Consider the following 19,529-nt stretch of genomic DNA (forward strand, 5'->3'; position numbering starts at 1 on the left):
AGCTGATCAACCATTATGTAATTTGCAGGACACTTGGGAATTCTTCTACAATTTTCTTTTATTTTCATGCAAAATAATAGAGTCAGAATCATATCAAAAGTTATAAAATCCGTCTGAGGATAAAAAAAAATCAAACGAATTGTATATAAGAACCCTGATATTTGATTATTTTAAAGATAAAATGTTGATATTAGTGGGGCAGTTTTTCCCCATTCTGTCTAATTAAGAATACACTATTAATAGATCTGTTAAACCAGGAAATTACATGAGTTGTTCAGGTTTTCAAAAATCGATTGAAATCTTTGAAAAATATGGTTTTTCATTGTAGAATAGTGCGTTGCACTGTTTGAAATGTGTGATTAGAAATGAAGCTTCCGTTTAATCAATACTCTTTGTCCGTGAAAAAAATACGTAGGATGATTAACTAGATATTAAGTCGAGACATTAGAAAATGCGCGTTAATGCAGGAAAAGTTTAAATCAAGCTCCATTTGATCGGTTCTCTGAAGAAAGTGGAGATTTTTTGAAACCGGAGTTTCCAACCTGGTTTAGAGTGAGATCATTCCATCGATGGCCAGGTGATCAAATATCACACTCTGATATCTGAGTTTTTTTCCAGCTGGTACTAGACGTAGAAAAAAATCTGATAAAACACTCTTTTTATAATTCAAGTAGTGAGGCTCTTTTTCACAAAATTTGTTAAAGAAAGGAGAAGTCACTCTTTGCTAAGATTGTTGGTGTGTTCATAAATTGTTTGCAGTTATCTAATCTGGAAAACTTAGCAGAAGGAAGATTTGCTTTTTGAAATACTCTTTTTAACGTCTTAATTCTAAGTTATTCAAAGTGTATTTCTATTAATTTGCCAAAGAGGACGGTGCCATGACTATTGATCTGTATAGCCATTACGTGATCTGATGTTACGTTGCAGGGTATGATTACAAGAGACTTATCTATATATCAGTCATAGCGGAGATCGGAACAAGCTAGACCATGATTTAGTCTTTTCAGAATAAACAATAGCACCGGATGTTAATAAAAACGAGAGGCTTTTTTATAGAACATCATCTGAAAATCTAAATACATATAATGAACATTGCCTATAAATATGGCATGAACTCTCTCCTTAAGTGATAGTTGCATATAGGCATAATTTAAAAGGATGATATTACAAGTACCACAGTTACAATATTTTTATTTGAAATTCGATTTAATTTGATTCGGTTTTGAGATAACTACTTGAGAATATCTTGAAATGTTAAAAACAAAACCCTACTTTCCCAGTCCTAAGAGCTTTCATTTCCTTCCGGATCAGTATAGCGTTTGCTATGCCTAAGCTTTATTCGCCGAGTCCAGTTGATCAACAAAGAAAATACTGGTATATACCTGCCCTTTATTTACAAGGTATCTAATTTACAAAATGTGTTTTTAAATAATGTTTATTTTTTTAAAAAAGCAATGTTTTAATGTTAAAAAAACAAAGCTATTGTTTTTAGAATGAGAAACATTTTGTACTGCCTCACTTCACTTTCCATTATATGTGAGTCTAAAGAGCAAATGGAGTGCACAAAGTAAGTCATCAGCTAGCAATGGAGTTTACAAATTCATAATTACTAAAATGTTTTTTTTCTTCAAAATAACAAATATTTTCCAAATTTACGTTAATATTTTGCAAACGGATTACCTCCTTATCATTTTATTATGAAGATCACATCCATATCCGTGCTGCTACAACCAGCAGTTGAATGACGATAATAACACTTGTATAGGTAAGTTAGTAATAATGTTTTAATAGCTCATAAATATGATTAGATCACTAAAATCGAAAGTAACCATAGGTAATACGAGTCGTAGATGCATTTTAACGTTAAAACCTTAGATTATATTGATAAAAAAAAAGTGAATGATATTCTGCAGAGAAAAAATTCATAATCATTCAAGGCCGGGTCTAATTTGTTCTACCCTAGATTTTTGAATGAAATTTTTTACATGAATTTCTACTGATATAATTATTATTTTAAGATTAAAAAATAAGACATTTACCACACACTTTGTTTAAGGGGTCATCTCAAAGTTTGTTAATTTTTAACATAGGACCCTATGGGATTTTGCTTGAAATGTACCAATTTTGCACATTTTTTACATTTTTTTAAACTTCTGCCCTAGGGATTCTGTTTCTGTTCTACATATTTAACTTATTGCCAAAAGGCATCAAATGGTCAAATAAAAAAAACCTTTTACCTCCTGGTTTGTTCCAGGGGTCTTATCAAAGTTGTTTTTTTGTATGCCCAATTTCCCAGATTTGTCGGATTATCGCTATTTTTTTTTTAACAAAGGCGAAAAATGGTGATCTTCATAGTATTATTACAACATTCAGACATATTTAAGTAATAAATAAATAAATAACATCATATATTAAGGGTCATTAATATAAAATATACGGTTACTGTTTTGAAATATATGAATTAATCTATATTTAGGCGGGATAAGAAACGTGACAGAGGACTAGGCTTCACGTTTTCGACCCGAGCCCAAATATAGCTTTTTCTTTGAGTCTTTTATGTTTATTCCACACAAAAAATTTTATGCATCAAATGAGCTATTTTGAACAAATTTCGCTGAATATCTGCAGTTGAAACTATCAGGCCATGACGTCAACAAAGCAAAAAGATAACGTCACAATACAAATGAAACGCTGCGCGAAAGCGTGCGTACTCGTTCTGTACTCGGCCTCGTTAAGTTCGAACTTTTCAAATTTTAATAATCACAAAAACGTTGTAAGTTACCTTTGTTTGCTATATAATTTTTTTCACTTTTATATTACATTAAGATAGTACAGTATGACTACTCCTGAACTTAACTAGTTATTTTGTTTTCTGTAATGCTGTAAAGTAAAGTCTACCAAATATTCCCTTTTCTATTATGATAAACAAGTAAGACCATGATATGTACCTCTACATCACATTACAGCAATACAATGAATTGCGAGTTATTTAGTCGCTAATCACTATTATGAGATGTTGTGGTAATTTACTCACATTCTAGATTTTTTCTTTTAAATTAAGCATCGATCTTTTAAAGCTTTTACATCAGGCATCATGTTAATTTGTTTTTTATATTTCTCACAGAGTGTCCCAAAGGAAGCATTGGCTGGAATTGTAAATCATTATGTCCCTCTGGATTTTATGGACGTCTGTGTAAATCTCCCTGCGAGTGTTTCGCCTCGGAGTGTCATCGTGTGACTGGCTGTATAACGACAATCGGTACAATTTTTTAAAGTTTTTGTATCGCTTGATTTTTTTACGTCCATGAAATTTTATATAAGTTGTGTCTAAAGTTCATTTGTGAACTTGATGGTACTGCTCAATGACATATCTTCTAAGGTTTTTGGTTTAATCAAATTATTTAATGACAAACCATAATCTATCTCACTAGGAAATAGTAAAGAATTAAATATATATTTATATCACCAAGATAAACCTTGTATGAATAAATCTGTCCCGACAACAATTACTTTGACTAGCTGTTGAGAGATACATTGATAATACACTTTTTAAAGTTCAGAAAAACTAAGTACTAGATCTTTATTTTTCGTCTAATTATCTAAACTTTCTGTAATACACACAATCTCAAAAAAGTGTTTAGAATACCAGTTTTGACGAACGGCTATCATTCCTCGTGTACTCTTTGTGTGGTAGGGGGTTCTTTATTCCAATTAATTTAAGGTATCTTACTATATTAAGACTTCTACTTTTTAAGACACTACGTCACAAAATGGCGAATTAAATGTTTTGTTTAAAATGTTTGTATCAATCGATATGGTTGAATATCAATAAAGCTCAGTGATTAAAGTATCGGACTAAAATGTGTACCGAAGATAATGAGTTTGAATCCCCCTGAAGCTTTTGTTCATATACAAATATTTTGTAGTTAAAAAAAAACAAGATCAAGAAAAACTTTCAGTGTAACATGAATATTTATGAACTTATAAATAGATATAAAGAATTTGGATGACTATTATTTTCTGAAATGCCGTGTTGTAATGAAGCCCAGATTGTTTTAATAACTTTATTTCTATAATGGTAAAAAATGTATAATTTTCTATTTTCCTTTTAAGTGTTGGTTTTGTCACACATGCCTAATCCTAATTACAATCACGCGATGTTTGAAATATTTTAACGATATTAGATTTTGATATGTGTCCGCCAAATTCCTTATAGTTGGATTCTTCTGCTCTGTATTAAATCTAATAAATATAATGTGCAATATGTTACCTATGTAACTCGCGTGTTATTCATGTTCTCATGTTAATTTTTACATCTTAGATTATTTCACTTCACAGAGTGTCCCTACGGAAGCTTTGGTCTTGACTGTAAACTATCCTTATTAAATTTGAAGAACGAATAACTTGATGCAATTTTAAAATTAAAAAAAGAAAACGGCAAGAAGATAATAATGAACATAAAATCAATTGTAACTTCTCGCGATATTTAGGCAAGCCTTAAATATTCGCCATGAATATATGAACTTTACATGAGTCTTACGTTTTTGTACAAAAGAGAGTCCATTTGGCTCAATTATTTTGAAAAAAGAAATGTCATTGACTTCTAAACACTACATTTGAGAAATTATTTTTTGCTGTGTCGTGAAGACAAACTTTTTTGATTACACAAGGAACACCAAGTGTTCAACCAAGAGAAGGTTTACGAACAGAGCCGACAGTTAGCAACGTCAAGAATACACTGAATACGAAAGCTAAAGAAAAGCATACTCAAGGTAAACTTAACGACTATTCCTACTGAAAAAAATATGTCAGTAGGTCTTTATCAAGTTCATGTCATCAAATGAAAGCATTTAGATAATTTAAACTCTTTCTAAATGCTGTGAAGATAGATACATCTCGTTAATGCGATTGAATGAGCAAGATGCTAATATATTCACATGGAAACAGTAATAATACAAAAAGTAATACTATATAAACGACAACAAAAATATCGCTTTCTGATAAGAATATACCTCACCAAAATTTAGTTTTTACTAAATGTTTAATATAATGAGTGTATTTAATTATTTTACACATTGCCTTTTATTCAGATAATTAAATACTTTACACTGAGCGGCTCAATATTCAACTGTCAGCTACATTTCTCACTGAGTAAAACAGAGCAGTTTAAATCGTTATCCATTTAAACAAGTTAGATTCGAATGCACTAAAACACTGTAAATTCGCGTGGTGAGTTGTGGTACGTACATACGAGAATCAGGTAACCAGAGGTAACATTTTCATTGAAAAGGTGAGTAAAACATACGGGAATTATATCATTGGCGATCAGCAGCCTATACAAAAATAGAAAAGAATTAATTCTTTAATATACATTTATATAATGACCCCATAATCAGGTCGGTTGATAACAGCTCGTGCATTTAAATTCAATCAAATAAATAAACATAAAAATACACAATTTAACATTTCTATCACAAGAAATTCAATAAAAGATGGTTTTAATTACGGCCAAATTTTAAAAATATTTCAAAAGCTATAAGAATACATATTTTCATATTTGAAAAGGTCATTATTTAATCAAATTAGGATTGAATCGTGCAGATGTCTGTCGATGGATTTTTAAGCTTCAACTTTGTTAATATTATTATATTTTGCAAATAATACCAATCGAACGTGTTTAGTCAGTTTTGCGTGTTCATTTACGCTACGTGTTGCATAGTGTTACTATTGTAAGCACTAAGAGTATTCAAACGTATTCTAGATCTGTTAGTATGTATGGCAATTTATTGCCGGTGTTTGCCTGTTTTGTCAGAAGACGCAAGGACGCTATGATGTTATGTTTTTCCAATGGTAATTAACTGAACGTATAAAAGTTGCTTTGTTTTCCATGCTGAATGATACCAGATTTCCTTTTAAACGTCGTTGTGTTTAAAACAAGGAAGTAGGTATATAGACTTATTTATTGTTTTAAAATGAAACAATTCAGTATAAGTATACAGCAAAACTCGTTTATAACGAATTTCAAGGGACCATAGAAAAAACTTCGTTATAGCCGTAATTCGTTATACGTTTATAACGACTTCGTAATAAATATTATAGCGAATTCGTTATAAAATAATTAAAGTTTTTTTTTCGGCTTTTACAGTTTTCTAAACTATTGTAAGTTATAAAATTAGTATTACCGTCATTTCGAAAACTGTCAATATAACCATTTCATTTCAATTTTTAAAAAATTCCGTATACTATTTGAATTTGAGTATTTTATATAAATTATGCATCTTAAAATTGCATGTTTCTTCAATGAAATTTGAAATGGAAAAAGTTCGTTATAAAAATGATAAGATACGTTAAAATTTTGCCAAAGGGGGTCTTTAAATTACTTCGTTATAGCCGTAAATTCGTTATAGCCGTGTTCGTTATATACATCAATTTTCTGTAGGTTTATATAAGAATTTTGCCGGGACATGAATAATAATTCGTTATAGCCGTAAATTCGCTATATCCGTGTTCGTTATATTCGAGTTTTGCTGTTAACCCTTAAAAATTTCTTAAATACTATGTTTCATTGTTATTTCAAATATTAAGTTCATTTAATGATTTTTCAAATGATCATCTGCTTCATTATACTGTGGAATCATTAGAATTTGTGGTGGCTCAGTTTTCGTGGTATTCGTGGGTAGCCCTTCCCAACGAATTTAGATCCTCAACGGAAAAAAATTTAGAAAGAGTATTCTTTCTTACTGAAACTGAAAACTGACGCACCCACGAAATTACATCCCCACAAATAAGCAAAAAACCAACAATCCACGAAAATTGACCCCCACGAATTTTAATGATTCCACAGTATGTGCCGTTTGTTGCAACTTAATTTTTTACCTGCAGTATTGGCGGAAGTTGTGGATTATAAAGGGACACGATTTTAAACCAGGACAAGAAGAGTATCCGTCGCCCTGTGATTGATGCAGTTATTAAGTTGACGTTTGCGCAGCATCTCTTTTTTTTAATATATCATATTAAAATGAGTTCGTTGTCCTTAAATAAACTTGTTAATGATAATTAATTATCAGATGTTTACCTTTAATTCAATTGTTGTAAACATATATTTCCACATTTTACATTTATGTTTTATTTAATTTGAATTGAAGTATTTTTTTGAAAAGATTTTTTTTAGAGATTCTCAAAGTCTTTGATTAATAACAAAAAATATTAAAGAAATATACCCAGGGTGAATCTATATAAAAAATTTATCAATTGACATTATAAAAGTTTTATTTAACTTTGAAACATTTACCATGTCTTATATTCATTTTTTTCTGTTGATTAGCATTGGTTGATTATACATTGATGATATTAAAATAAACAATAATTTGTCATAAAAACACACAAACACAATAAAAGTTGACAGATATAAAACATGGTCCTCATTTTGAAATCATCTGATAACTGGTCTATCAGTTGGTGTGTCAATTCAACAAATCCTGTTCATATCAACAAACTGTTTGAGAGGTTTCCTTCAATATCAAAAGTAAAACTACTCTCATGAAATGAAATACATTTAAATGATTTCAACGTTTGTAAGTCAATTCGGATAAGGAGGGCACACACATGATGCGCAAGTAGGTTAAGGCTACTCCGAATTTTATTACCGTTAAAATTATGATTAATTTATTATTTAACTGTTTATTTTTACAAAAACAGTGCTGAATATTAATACCAATTGAATATGTTTACTGCGATATAATTTTTCTACTTCGGAATCAACTCGATCTTTGAAGCTGCCGTGCCATGGTGTCACGTGATAGTTAAAGATAAATCACGTTTTTCACTTTGAAAAGATGCTTAAGTTTCTGATAGACATGGTCTATGTAGTTTTTGGAAATCAAGTTCTCCAACAAGCTGCTGGAATTCCCATGGGTCCAATTGTGCCCCATTGTTAGCAGATCTATTTTTGTATTCTTATAAAGCAGAATTTATTCAAAAACTTGTACGTGAAAAAATAAATCAATCGCTGTGATTTCAACTCAACATTAGAGTATATTGACGACGTATTATCATTTAACAATTATTATTTCCATACGAACGTCGACTCGATATATCCCAGTGAACTTGGAATAAAAGATACCACAGAGTCTGCGTCATCTGTTTAATCTGGAAATTTTACTGGACATGGTCATTGATTGTTACTTAACAACAAAACTTTATGATAAACGCGATGACTTCAATTTTTCTATTGATAACTCTCCTTACTTATATAGCAATATACCTTCATAACCTGCATATGGTGTTTTTGTCTCTCAGTTGATTCGATACACAAGGGCATGCTCTTCGTATGAACAGTTTCAAACAAGTTGATAAAACAGGACTATAAATAGTTTCGCTTGAAGTAATCTTTTCGTAAGTTCTATGGAGGAAACCGCTTATCTTGATTAGAATATTAGTTTTCAATCAATTAATGTACATATTGATATCCAAGGACATAAATCTTTAGCTAGGGACACATGTAGAAACAGAGTCTCTCCTGAAACTTAATGTTAAAGTGATACCATAACACTGAAACAGATACCAAAAATGATCTTTTTTTCAAATTAGGAACGTCCCTGGAAAACATATAAAGAGCAAAATACATGATTCCCTTTACATCAATTGTTTCTTATTATAACATTTTCTTTTATCAATCAACAGTAGCAGAGTTTTTTATTAAATGTTTCTTTTCTGTGTGTTTGCATTGCACTAATTTTGCTTTATTGATTCCTTATGCAACAAAAGCTTAACAGGTCTCTTTCGGTAAATGATTTTTTTATGTAACTTTATATTTGGTGGGAGGGAGGAATGATACGCATTATTTTATTATTACACAAAGCGTATACAAAATTAAAAGAATCAATTGTTGGTATGACCAAGAACTTTTAACATACTTGAGTAATATGTTGGGCACGATTAAGAGAATGGAAGAATTGAACGAAAACAAAAACAAAATTGATTCAAAAAAGAAAGTTTTAGATTTGATGAGTCCTTTACATATAAAAAATCGTATTTCAAATTTTTACTTAATGATAATATTTAACATGTTTTTTGTTAAATGAAAAAAATGACAATATGAAACCGTCAATTTGATGATGGTTTTGTGTTTATATGGAAAGATTACAAAAATAGATAGCGAGAGAGGTTTTCATTTGAATTAATAGAAAGAAAGAATAGAACAAGAATTGAAAGAAATAGAAAAAAGAGAAAGTTTTAGATATGATGAATTCTTTACACTATAAAAATCATCTCCAATTTCCTATTAAATGATTATACATAATCTTTTTTGTTGAAGCCAATTTGATGGTTTTGTGTATATAGGCAGAGAGTAGATGAATTGATAGACAAAGTTTATCAATATTATTTTCAAATAAAAAAAGCATGATGTATATATATATATATATCAAGAAAAGTTTAATAGATATTTCTAAATACACCAAATATAATTGTATAGCTCTCGAACGAACTGACACATATAAGGGAAAACAGAAATGCAACTCCTTTCTTGGCAAGAAAAAAGAATGAAAATATTATTATATCTACAAATGTGATTGAATTAATTAATGTGATTAACAACAAAAATGTAATAATTTAATTGAAAATGTCTTTAAAACTGACATAAATTATAGTGTGTATTGCTTTAAACATAAAAAAGATACAGAATACTTTGGATAATCGGTTATTTAACAAATTTATTTATTTTTGAGTGATTGCGTAAATTTTTTTTTGTAAACGACAACAGGTATAAATGATTAGCAGGGTAAATTCCTCAATTCATTTGTATTCTCTTTAAAAGAACTAATTCGTTGAAAATGGCATTTGAATTTAAAAAAAAAAAAAAGAAATCACATCGGGTGGTTTTGTGCATTGTCATCATCTCCTAAAAGCTCGTTGAAATTCATCCAGATTTAAACAGATATTAAGTGTTTGGTGCATTGCAATGTCTTTTCAGAGGTAAGGTTGCTGCTCAAATTTTTACGAACGTTTTGTGTAAATATGAGACCAAATCATCGCCCTATGCTATAGATATTCATAGACTATTTTCATTCACCATAAATTTGAAAATGTTTACATTCAAACTTTCATAAACATATGTTAACACTAGCCATCCTTGTTTGTCTTATTTATTTAAATTTTTAAAAACAAATGAGACAATATATATATTTATGGCGATAAAACACATATATCAGATCAAAGTTATTATAATAGCCTAGCCGTCAATTTGATTAATAGATATTAGAACGCTTATACACCATTTAATGTTCAGTTAAATTGTTGAAAAAAAATACAGCAAAAATAAACAAATTTTCTACACTTATTTACTAATAGCACATGGCCCAAGCTCAAATACTGGATCAAACACAATTATCCTAAAAACCAACGGTATGAACTGATGAATTAGTTTGTAAAAATATCAAAAACTAAACGGACGTCTGTATTTAAAATTTATTTTAGCTCAGTAATCATATGACTCATTGAGATTATTTTGTGTATCTATTTTTTCCAGTCATGAGAGCTTCCATTTCCTTCCTGTTCATTTTAGTTTAATTTGATTCGTTGCGTCCAGCCGACTGACATATGAAATAATGTGCTTAAAATGTATTTAATATATAAAACTTCCTTTTTAAAATATGTTTTTCAAAACAATGAAAGCTAACAGTTTAATTTTCTGTAGGATGATTTTGTATTATGGCACTTTGTTCTTGTTCATCAGACATACAAAGGAAAACTTGGAGTGCAACAAGTATGTATCAGGTATTATATCTTGTGAATGATTTTTAAATTACTTTAAGAATAACTTATATTTAAAATATCAACTACTTTTACAAGTCTAACATATACTTATATACTTTTACCGTAAAGATTAGCCAGTCCTTGCTGCGTCAACCAATATCTTAATGAAGCTAACAACAGCTGTAGTGGTAAGTACATTATGATTGTTATTCATACTTTAGTTTAAAAGTCACTTAAAACTTTGTCACATTGATCAAGCAGGACTATCTAAATTATACCATTGCAATATGACGTTTTAACCCTTAAATCATTAAGAATACTAAAGGAGTAATATCAAAACGGTTAACCTTTTAATGAGAGATAAAATCATACATTGAATTTATTCCTCATAATTGCAATTTTCTATCACCATGAACACTAATTTGGACGACTTTGCCACATGTTAATAGAACACAATAAGATATACACATATTAAATGTGAAGACAAGTCTACTGATATACTTGTAAATCATTTAAATTTGTATAGACCAATTTTCGTGGATTTCTGGTTGTGTGCTCATCCATGTGTTATTTCATGGATTCATTGGTTTTTAGTTTCAGTTGCAAACTATCTGTTTGTAAAATTGTTGTTTTTGTCGAGGGTGTTATTTCGTAATGGAGGGCTACCAACCAACAAATACAATGAAAATTAAGCCAACAAGAATTTTAATGATTTCACAATACATATTTTACGCCATTATGACACTATTTAAAAAGGTTTAAACCATGAAATGGCTCATTACAAACTTATACAATATAATGATTTTTTATAATTTTAAATTCAAGTGTACAGGAAATAGGAAATATCTATAGAATGGTTCCTGATTATGTAAAATTATTGATGTTTATGTGTGTTATAAATAACTGGTTAAACACTTAATTAATATAGTTTCTACAATATATTAACAAGGAAGAATTAGATAATAACGATCTTTTTATATTAAAGTGTCTTTAACTCAAGTGTTCTGCTGCAATAATGCGCGTTTCGATTACAATTTTGTTCTTCTTGCTTAATTTCATAAAAAAAAAACCTGTCTGAAAAAAAAGATTAATGATAAAGGTTATATCGTGCATTATTGTTAATGTAATAACAGATATTCAGTGTCCTCCAAATTCTTCATGGTTGGAATACTAGATAGAGTCTTCTGTGTTTATCACTGTAATGAGAACAATGTGCTACTCATGTAACTCACGTGTCATTCATGTTCTCAATTTTATTTTTACATTTTAAAACATTTACCTTTTTCTCTATTTTGCAGAATGTCCCTACGGAAGCTTTGGTATTAATTGTAAATCATCCTGTTCCACTGGATATTATGGACGTCTGTGTAGATCTATCTGTGAGTGTAACGTCTCGGAGTGCCATCACGTGACTGGCTGTGAAACGACCAATGGTACCTTTTCACCTCAAATTTTTACTGTACTGCTTACTCTGCTTGATGCAAGCATTTATAAAGTGTTTTTATATAATAAAAAAGTTTACAACGAACGTAAGGAAATGATTAAATAGCCATTTATTAAACATTTGGTATTAAATAGGAATTTTAGGCGTCGTGCGTAGAAATCTTACAATGAACAGTCTTTCTCTTGTTTTTCTGTAAAGAAATCGAGTCATTCATTTGAAGTAAATTATTAAAATAAAATTGTCTCAATGTAGTTATTATTAACATTTAGTTAAAGGGGCATAATCACAATTTGAACAAACTTTCTTTAAAGTTACATGTGTGGGTATTTATAAGTTGTGGATGAAACCTTGAATATCTAGTTTAAAATAAGATAAAGAACACTTTTCTTGGAACAACTATCACTTCTTTACTATGTTGCATGATGTGCAGTCCAACAATATGTTGTAGATAGTATGCACTTTGTACGAACAACACACGTGTTCGATGTGCACGCGAAGTGCAAGATATGTGCGAATACCTTGATATTTTTTAAAAATAATATACACGTTTTTATTTTTATAGTAGCTTTCATTTACTGATATAGCGACCAAATGCTTTTGTAAATCCATGTCATTTTCAATTAAATTTCAATTATAACCCAGTCTGAATGGAATTTTTGTTTGGTTTTCCTATGCATATCCTAAGAACAAAAACATGGCCCAAACCATGTCTACCTATATCAAAGAATTTCGAGCGTTGTATTCACAGTTGTCAATATTATAACTCGGTATTACGTTAGAAATATTTAGCATTTCATAGTCAAGTATTGTAATACTTGTTATTTTCCAAATAAAATTCTGACAATGTCCCTTTGATTGTTTGAATTTATTTGTTTCATTTTGTACTTCTATCTAATGTACATAAATCATATTTACTTTTAGACACCAATTCTGGCACAATATCGATAAAACGTGTAACAACCCAAACCGAGTTACTTCAACTATCAACAATCGCCAATGTAACTGGTGAAGTGTCTACCTATCAAGACACCAAGCACAGTGGAGTGGATCGTCACATTCACACCGAGGACGATCATACCTCTCCAGTGCCATCAATATGGTTTATTCTGCTTGGTTCATTGTCCTCCCTTTGTATCATTGGGTGTATTCTCTTTATACCCTCGCAGTAAGTTTACACTGTTGATGTTACACACATCTTCAACAGTAGTTTAAGGATAAATATGTCGCATAACTTGTAATTCTCTTGACAAAACTGTTGTATTTTGTGTGTATCTTAGGAAAAAGAAGTTGACGTTCATAGGTACTCAAACTCAACGCTTTTCAGGGATAAGACGGGTTTTTCTTTCTTGCTTTAATCAAGGTGGGTTTAAACCAAATAATTTCATTCTTTAAACAATTTCCAAACTCAACAGTTTTTTTACAGGTTTAAACGTTCCAGTTCTTAAATTAAAATAGCCTTTAGAATTTTAACTATAATTATTATTAAAAAAATGCAGATTTTGCTTTCTATAGGCAGCAATATTAAGGTGTCCCGGAGCTAAATGTTTTATCATTGTTTAGATAAAGTACGCCTGTAACGTTACGATAAAGTCTCAGTGAACTGTCAAATAGAATGCACATCGTGACCTTAAAATACCTAATGACGTCATATCATATAAAATACAAACAATTGTATTTCTACAAATTGTTGTGAAATCAATCTGGAAATATTAACATTGATGTTCCATATTTGTGTTGGCATTATCACGATCAATATTTTAGATCAAACAGATTATCTCTTTCGTCACAACAATACATTTAGCATCGTAGTATATCAGTATGGATATAAGTTTCTGATCATCATACTAAAGAAGTATTCTACTCAGATACGTTTTTGCACAGACAAAGGAATATCTAAGATTTCCGTTAAAACTAAAACTCAAATATATATCAATTCAATGTTACCATGAATACGTTTCATTTTCTTATTACTTGTACAGAAATAAATAGTCATTAAAACTATATTCGAAAATAATCATGCAAAATATATCTTAATGATTCTGAATTTCATTTCTCTGAATCTGCTAGTTGTATCTATATTTTTGTAGATCGTCAACAAGAACTGATCCAGGAGTCCGAAGACATTGAACTCTCTAATGTTAACAGAACACAGGTATGTGGACAGGAAGAAGACGACAGTCCGTACTCTGAGATCAGATATTCCCAGTTCATCGGGGGAGCCAACACAGTCGGAGCATGTATGAACACATCGTTATGTGCCATGCAGAAGTGTGACTCAGACAAACATCATGACAAGTCAGAAAAACAGAACATTTACCAAAAGTCTATGATTAAAAATGAATACGATCACGTAAACCTGAAAGTGAAATTTTCAGACATGGGGTATGATAGGAATCTCAGTTTACCACATTCCAATGATGAGGAATACGTTTCCCTCATGAACAAGCCATCACTTAGAAAAGAAGTCCGACCAATGGATGGTTCAAAATGTCACAATGTGACTCTTCCCAAAACCAAGATAACAGATTGCAACAAAATTGGTGAAAAGGAAAGCAAACCCCAGGGTCAATTAACAGGAAACAGATTACAACTAGAATCCAAACAAGAAGTTGACAACGATATCTCAGAAAACACCAAACACAATTATGTAGCCGCTGATAGACAGCTTGACCCACAGAGTGACGACAGACCATATAGTTTGGCTGAGGGGTTGTCAAAAAACAATTTAAGTGAAACGGGTTTGCCAGAAAACGATTTTAATAAAACAGATCACAGAAACAGTGAAACAGAAGCACAGCCAAATCAATCAAAACTTAATTTTTCTGAAAATTTAAACTTGTCAAATAACGATTTAAGTGAAGCATTAGAGAATTCTGTTTACTCAATGAACATCGATATCCCTGGGAAAAGAGAAGACATAAGTAGAGTGGGAAACAATGGTCAGTCGAGCACAAGACCTTACAGTTTTGCAAAAATACCATAGTTTAAATCAAAATGCATACCTTTTACCGGGAGCAAAACTCATCAATAGACTGTAAATGATGATTATATTAACACAAAATGATAAAATGGTTGAGTTTTTTAAAGACTGTTCAATTTGAAAACGTTTGTTTTGAATAAATAAAGATTTCTGTGTAAGAGGTTTTTAATAAATACAATTAAAACAAAAAATAAGACAAGTTATTTCCTTATTCCTTCAATGTTTTAATTTTGCTGAAAAAATTCGTGTGTTAAGTGCCTGCTGTCTTTAATATATGTTCGTAAATTAGATGGCTACTAATTAACAAAGCTACAAAATTGCAAGAAAGGTCATGCACCTTTTAATGTCCATACCTTTTCGGAATTTTTGGCGGAAACTATTTATTAAATTGAATAAAATAAGCAAAATACAGATAAAAATGTTCAAATTACTTCTTTCGAAAATTTCGATATTGTGCATTGATGACGTCATGATGACGTCATGATAAAATGGAGAATTTAAATGAGTACGTAATAAGAAATAAAATTGAAGAAAAAAAATAAAAAGCTGTATAACAGCTTTCAGAGTGTACAGGCCGAAGGGTGCTTACCCTAGGAATATTTCTCTAATCTTTTAAATCAATCTGTTTTGCCAGTTTACACTTGTAATAACTCTAGATGTAACGAAATTAAGTGCATTTTGATATGTTGAGATGACTCTTAATAAAAAAAAAAACGATAAAATTTATTATTTTTTACATATAAGACAAAAAAGGATTTTAGCATTTCATAGTCAAGTATTGTAATACTTGTTATTTTCCAAATAAAATTCTGACAATGTCCCTTTGATTGTTTGAATTTATTTGTTTCATTTTGTACTTCTATCTAATGTACATAAATCATATTTACTTTTAGACACCAATTCTGGCACAATATCGATAAAACGTGTAACAACCCAAACCGAGTTACTTCAACTATCAACAATCGCCAATGTAACTGGTGAAGTGTCTACCTATCAAGACACCAAGCACAGTGGAGTGGATCGTCACATTCACACCGAGGACGATCATACCTCTCCAGTGCCATCAATATGGTTTATTCTGCTTGGTTCATTGTCCTCCCTTTGTATCATTGGGTGTATTCTCTTTATACCCTCGCAGTAAGTTTACACTGTTGATGTTACACACATCTTCAACAGTAGTTTAAGGATAAATATGTCGCATAACTTGTAATTCTCTTGACAAAACTGTTGTATTTTGTGTGTATCTTAGGAAAAAGAAGTTGACGTTCATAGGTACTCAAACTCAACGCTTTTCAGGGATAAGACGGGTTTTTCTTTCTTGCTTTAATCAAGGTGGGTTTAAACCAAATAATTTCATTCTTTAAACAATTTCCAAACTCAACAGTTTTTTTACAGGTTTAAACGTTCCAGTTCTTAAATTAAAATAGCCTTTAGAATTTTAACTATAATTATTATTAAAAAAATGCAGATTTTGCTTTCTATAGGCAGCAATATTAAGGTGTCCCGGAGCTAAATGTTTTATCATTGTTTAGATAAAGTACGCCTGTAACGTTACGATAAAGTCTCAGTGAACTGTCAAATAGAATGCACATCGTGACCTTAAAATACCTAATGACGTCATATCATATAAAATACAAACAATTGTATTTCTACAAATTGTTGTGAAATCAATCTGGAAATATTAACATTGATGTTCCATATTTGTGTTGGCATTATCACGATCAATATTTTAGATCAAACAGATTATCTCTTTCGTCACAACAATACATTTAGCATCGTAGTATATCAGTATGGATATAAGTTTCTGATCATCATACTAAAGAAGTATTCTACTCAGATACGTTTTTGCACAGACAAAGGAATATCTAAGATTTCCGTTAAAACTAAAACTCAAATATATATCAATTCAATGTTACCATGAATACGTTTCATTTTCTTATTACTTGTACAGAAATAAATAGTCATTAAAACTATATTCGAAAATAATCATGCAAAATATATCTTAATGATTCTGAATTTCATTTCTCTGAATCTGCTAGTTGTATCTATATTTTTGTAGATCGTCAACAAGAACTGATCCAGGAGTCCGAAGACATTGAACTCTCTAATGTTAACAGAACACAGGTATGTGGACAGGAAGAAGACGACAGTCCGTACTCTGAGATCAGATATTCCCAGTTCATCGGGGGAGCCAACACAGTCGGAGCATGTATGAACACATCGTTATGTGCCATGCAGAAGTGTGACTCAGACAAACATCATGACAAGTCAGAAAAACAGAACATTTACCAAAAGTCTATGATTAAAAATGAATACGATCACGTAAACCTGAAAGTGAAATTTTCAGACATGGGGTATGATAGGAATCTCAGTTTACCACATTCCAATGATGAGGAATACGTTTCCCTCATGAACAAGCCATCACTTAGAAAAGAAGTCCGACCAATGGATGGTTCAAAATGTCACAATGTGACTCTTCCCAAAACCAAGATAACAGATTGCAACAAAATTGGTGAAAAGGAAAGCAAACCCCAGGGTCAATTAACAGGAAACAGATTACAACTAGAATCCAAACAAGAAGTTGACAACGATATCTCAGAAAACACCAAACACAATTATGTAGCCGCTGATAGACAGCTTGACCCACAGAGTGACGACAGACCATATAGTTTGGCTGAGGGGTTGTCAAAAAACAATTTAAGTGAAACGGGTTTGCCAGAAAACGATTTTAATAAAACAGATCACAGAAACAGTGAAACAGAAGCACAGCCAAATCAATCAAAACTTAATTTTTCTGAAAATTTAAACTTGTCAAATAACGATTTAAGTGAAGCATTAGAGAATTCTGTTTACTCAATGAACATCGATATCCCTGGGAAAAGAGAAGACATAAGTAGAGTGGGAAACAATGGTCAGTCGAGCACAAGACCTTACAGTTTTGCAAAAATACCATAGTTTAAATCAAAATGCATACCTTTTACCGGGAGCAAAACTCATCAATAGACTGTAAATGATGATTATATTAACACAAAATGATAAAATGGTTGAGTTTTTTAAAGACTGTTCAATTTGAAAACGTTTGTTTTGAATAAATAAAGATTTCTGTGTAAGAGGTTTTTAATAAATACAATTAAAACAAAAAATAAGACAAGTTATTTCCTTATTCCTTCAATGTTTTAATTTTGCTGAAAAAATTCGTGTGTTAAGTGCCTGCTGTCTTTAATATATGTTCGTAAATTAGATGGCTACTAATTAACAAAGCTACAAAATTGCAAGAAAGGTCATGCACCTTTTAATGTCCATACCTTTTCGGAATTTTTGGCGGAAACTATTTATTAAATTGAATAAAATAAGCAAAATACAGATAAAAATGTTCAAATTACTTCTTTCGAAAATTTCGATATTGTGCATTGATGACGTCATGATGACGTCATGATAAAATGGAGAATTTAAATGAGTACGTAATAAGAAATAAAATTGAAGAAAAAAAATAAAAAGCTGTATAACAGCTTTCAGAGTGTACAGGCCGAAGGGTGCTTACCCTAGGAATATTTCTCTAATCTTTTAAATCAATCTGTTTTGCCAGTTTACACTTGTAATAACTCTAGATGTAACGAAATTAAGTGCATTTTGATATGTTGAGATGACTCTTAATAAAAAAAAAAACGATAAAATTTATTATTTTTTACATATAAGACAAAAAAGGATTTTACTAATCATCACATATTAAAATTTGAGGTAAAAGCGTTATAGTAGTATCTTTTGGTCTGTGCTGACAAATTTCTTTCTTATTCATATGATAAATATACTAGTATTTTTAGATGGTCCCTGAAAAAAACAGTATATGTGGAATCTTTTTAATTCGTGGGGTCAATGTTCGTCGTAAGGCGAATATTTCCTTGTTCGTGGGAACGTAAACAATGTTTACCCACGAAATCTATGAACATTGGTCCCTCACGAACAATGATGATTCCATAATCATAATTGTTACGCCTGAAGGACATAGGTTTAGCCATTCAATTGTTTTACACATGCAACCCCATCATTTTAGGCACGTGCTTATTTAACTATATTTTAGCTAATCAACCATAATGTAACCTGCAAGACACTTGGGTATTCTTCTACAATTTTCTTTTATTTTCATGCAAAATAATAGATTCTGAATTATATCAAAAGTTTTAAAATCCGTCTGAGGATAAAAAATCAGACAAATTTTATATAAGAACCGTGTTATTTGATTATTTTAAAGATAAAATTTTGATATTAGTGGGGCGTTTTTTCCCCATTCTGTTCAATTAAGAATACTCAATAAATAGATCTGTTACACCAGGAAATTACATGAGTAGTTCA

At 30.6% G+C, this 19,529-nt stretch overlaps 2 protein-coding genes and 1 long non-coding RNA gene across 3 annotated transcripts; all 3 read left to right on the forward strand.

The window, feature by feature from the left end:
- The first annotated feature begins 1,241 nt into the window (after positions 1-1,241).
- LOC128189737 (uncharacterized) lies at positions 1,242-3,254 on the forward strand. Its single transcript, XR_008244269.1, has 4 exons — positions 1,242-1,400; positions 1,493-1,567; positions 1,704-1,765; positions 3,125-3,254. It is a non-coding gene; the product is annotated as an uncharacterized LOC128189737 (long non-coding RNA).
- Positions 3,255-8,209: 4,955 nt separating this feature from the next.
- Positions 8,210-15,323, forward strand: LOC128189731 (uncharacterized). The gene is made up of 6 exons (XM_052861468.1): positions 8,210-10,765; positions 10,885-10,943; positions 12,054-12,188; positions 13,121-13,364; positions 13,477-13,559; positions 14,287-15,323. The coding sequence occupies exons 1-6, from the start codon at positions 10,653-10,655 to the stop codon at positions 15,180-15,182; spliced, it is 1,530 nt and encodes a 509-aa protein (XP_052717428.1). The 5' UTR covers positions 8,210-10,652; the 3' UTR covers positions 15,183-15,323.
- A 694-nt stretch (positions 15,324-16,017) lies between these two features.
- LOC128190651 (uncharacterized) lies at positions 16,018-18,278 on the forward strand (the record flags this gene model as incomplete). The annotated part of the gene is made up of 3 exons (XM_052862770.1): positions 16,018-16,316; positions 16,429-16,511; positions 17,239-18,278. Coding segments are annotated over 3 exons (1,278 nt in total), but the record flags the coding sequence as incomplete, so codon positions are not given.
- Between the last annotated feature and the right edge of the window lie 1,251 nt (positions 18,279-19,529).

Source organism: Crassostrea angulata, chromosome 6, assembly GCF_025612915.1.
Source record: "Crassostrea angulata isolate pt1a10 chromosome 6, ASM2561291v2, whole genome shotgun sequence".
NCBI classification, from domain to species: Eukaryota; Metazoa; Mollusca; class Bivalvia; order Ostreida; family Ostreidae; genus Magallana; species Magallana angulata.

Coding starts and splice junctions, on each gene's coding strand:
- LOC128189731 (XM_052861468.1), top strand. CDS start 10,653: ATGTTTTTCAAAACAATGAAAGCTAACAGTTTAATTTTCTGTAGGATG. Junction 12,189..13,120: donor TGGCTGTGAAACGACCAATG/GTACCTTTTCAC, acceptor ATTTACTTTTAG/ACACCAATTCTGGCACAATA. Junction 13,560..14,286: donor TCTTTCTTGCTTTAATCAAG/GTGGGTTTAAAC, acceptor ATATTTTTGTAG/ATCGTCAACAAGAACTGATC.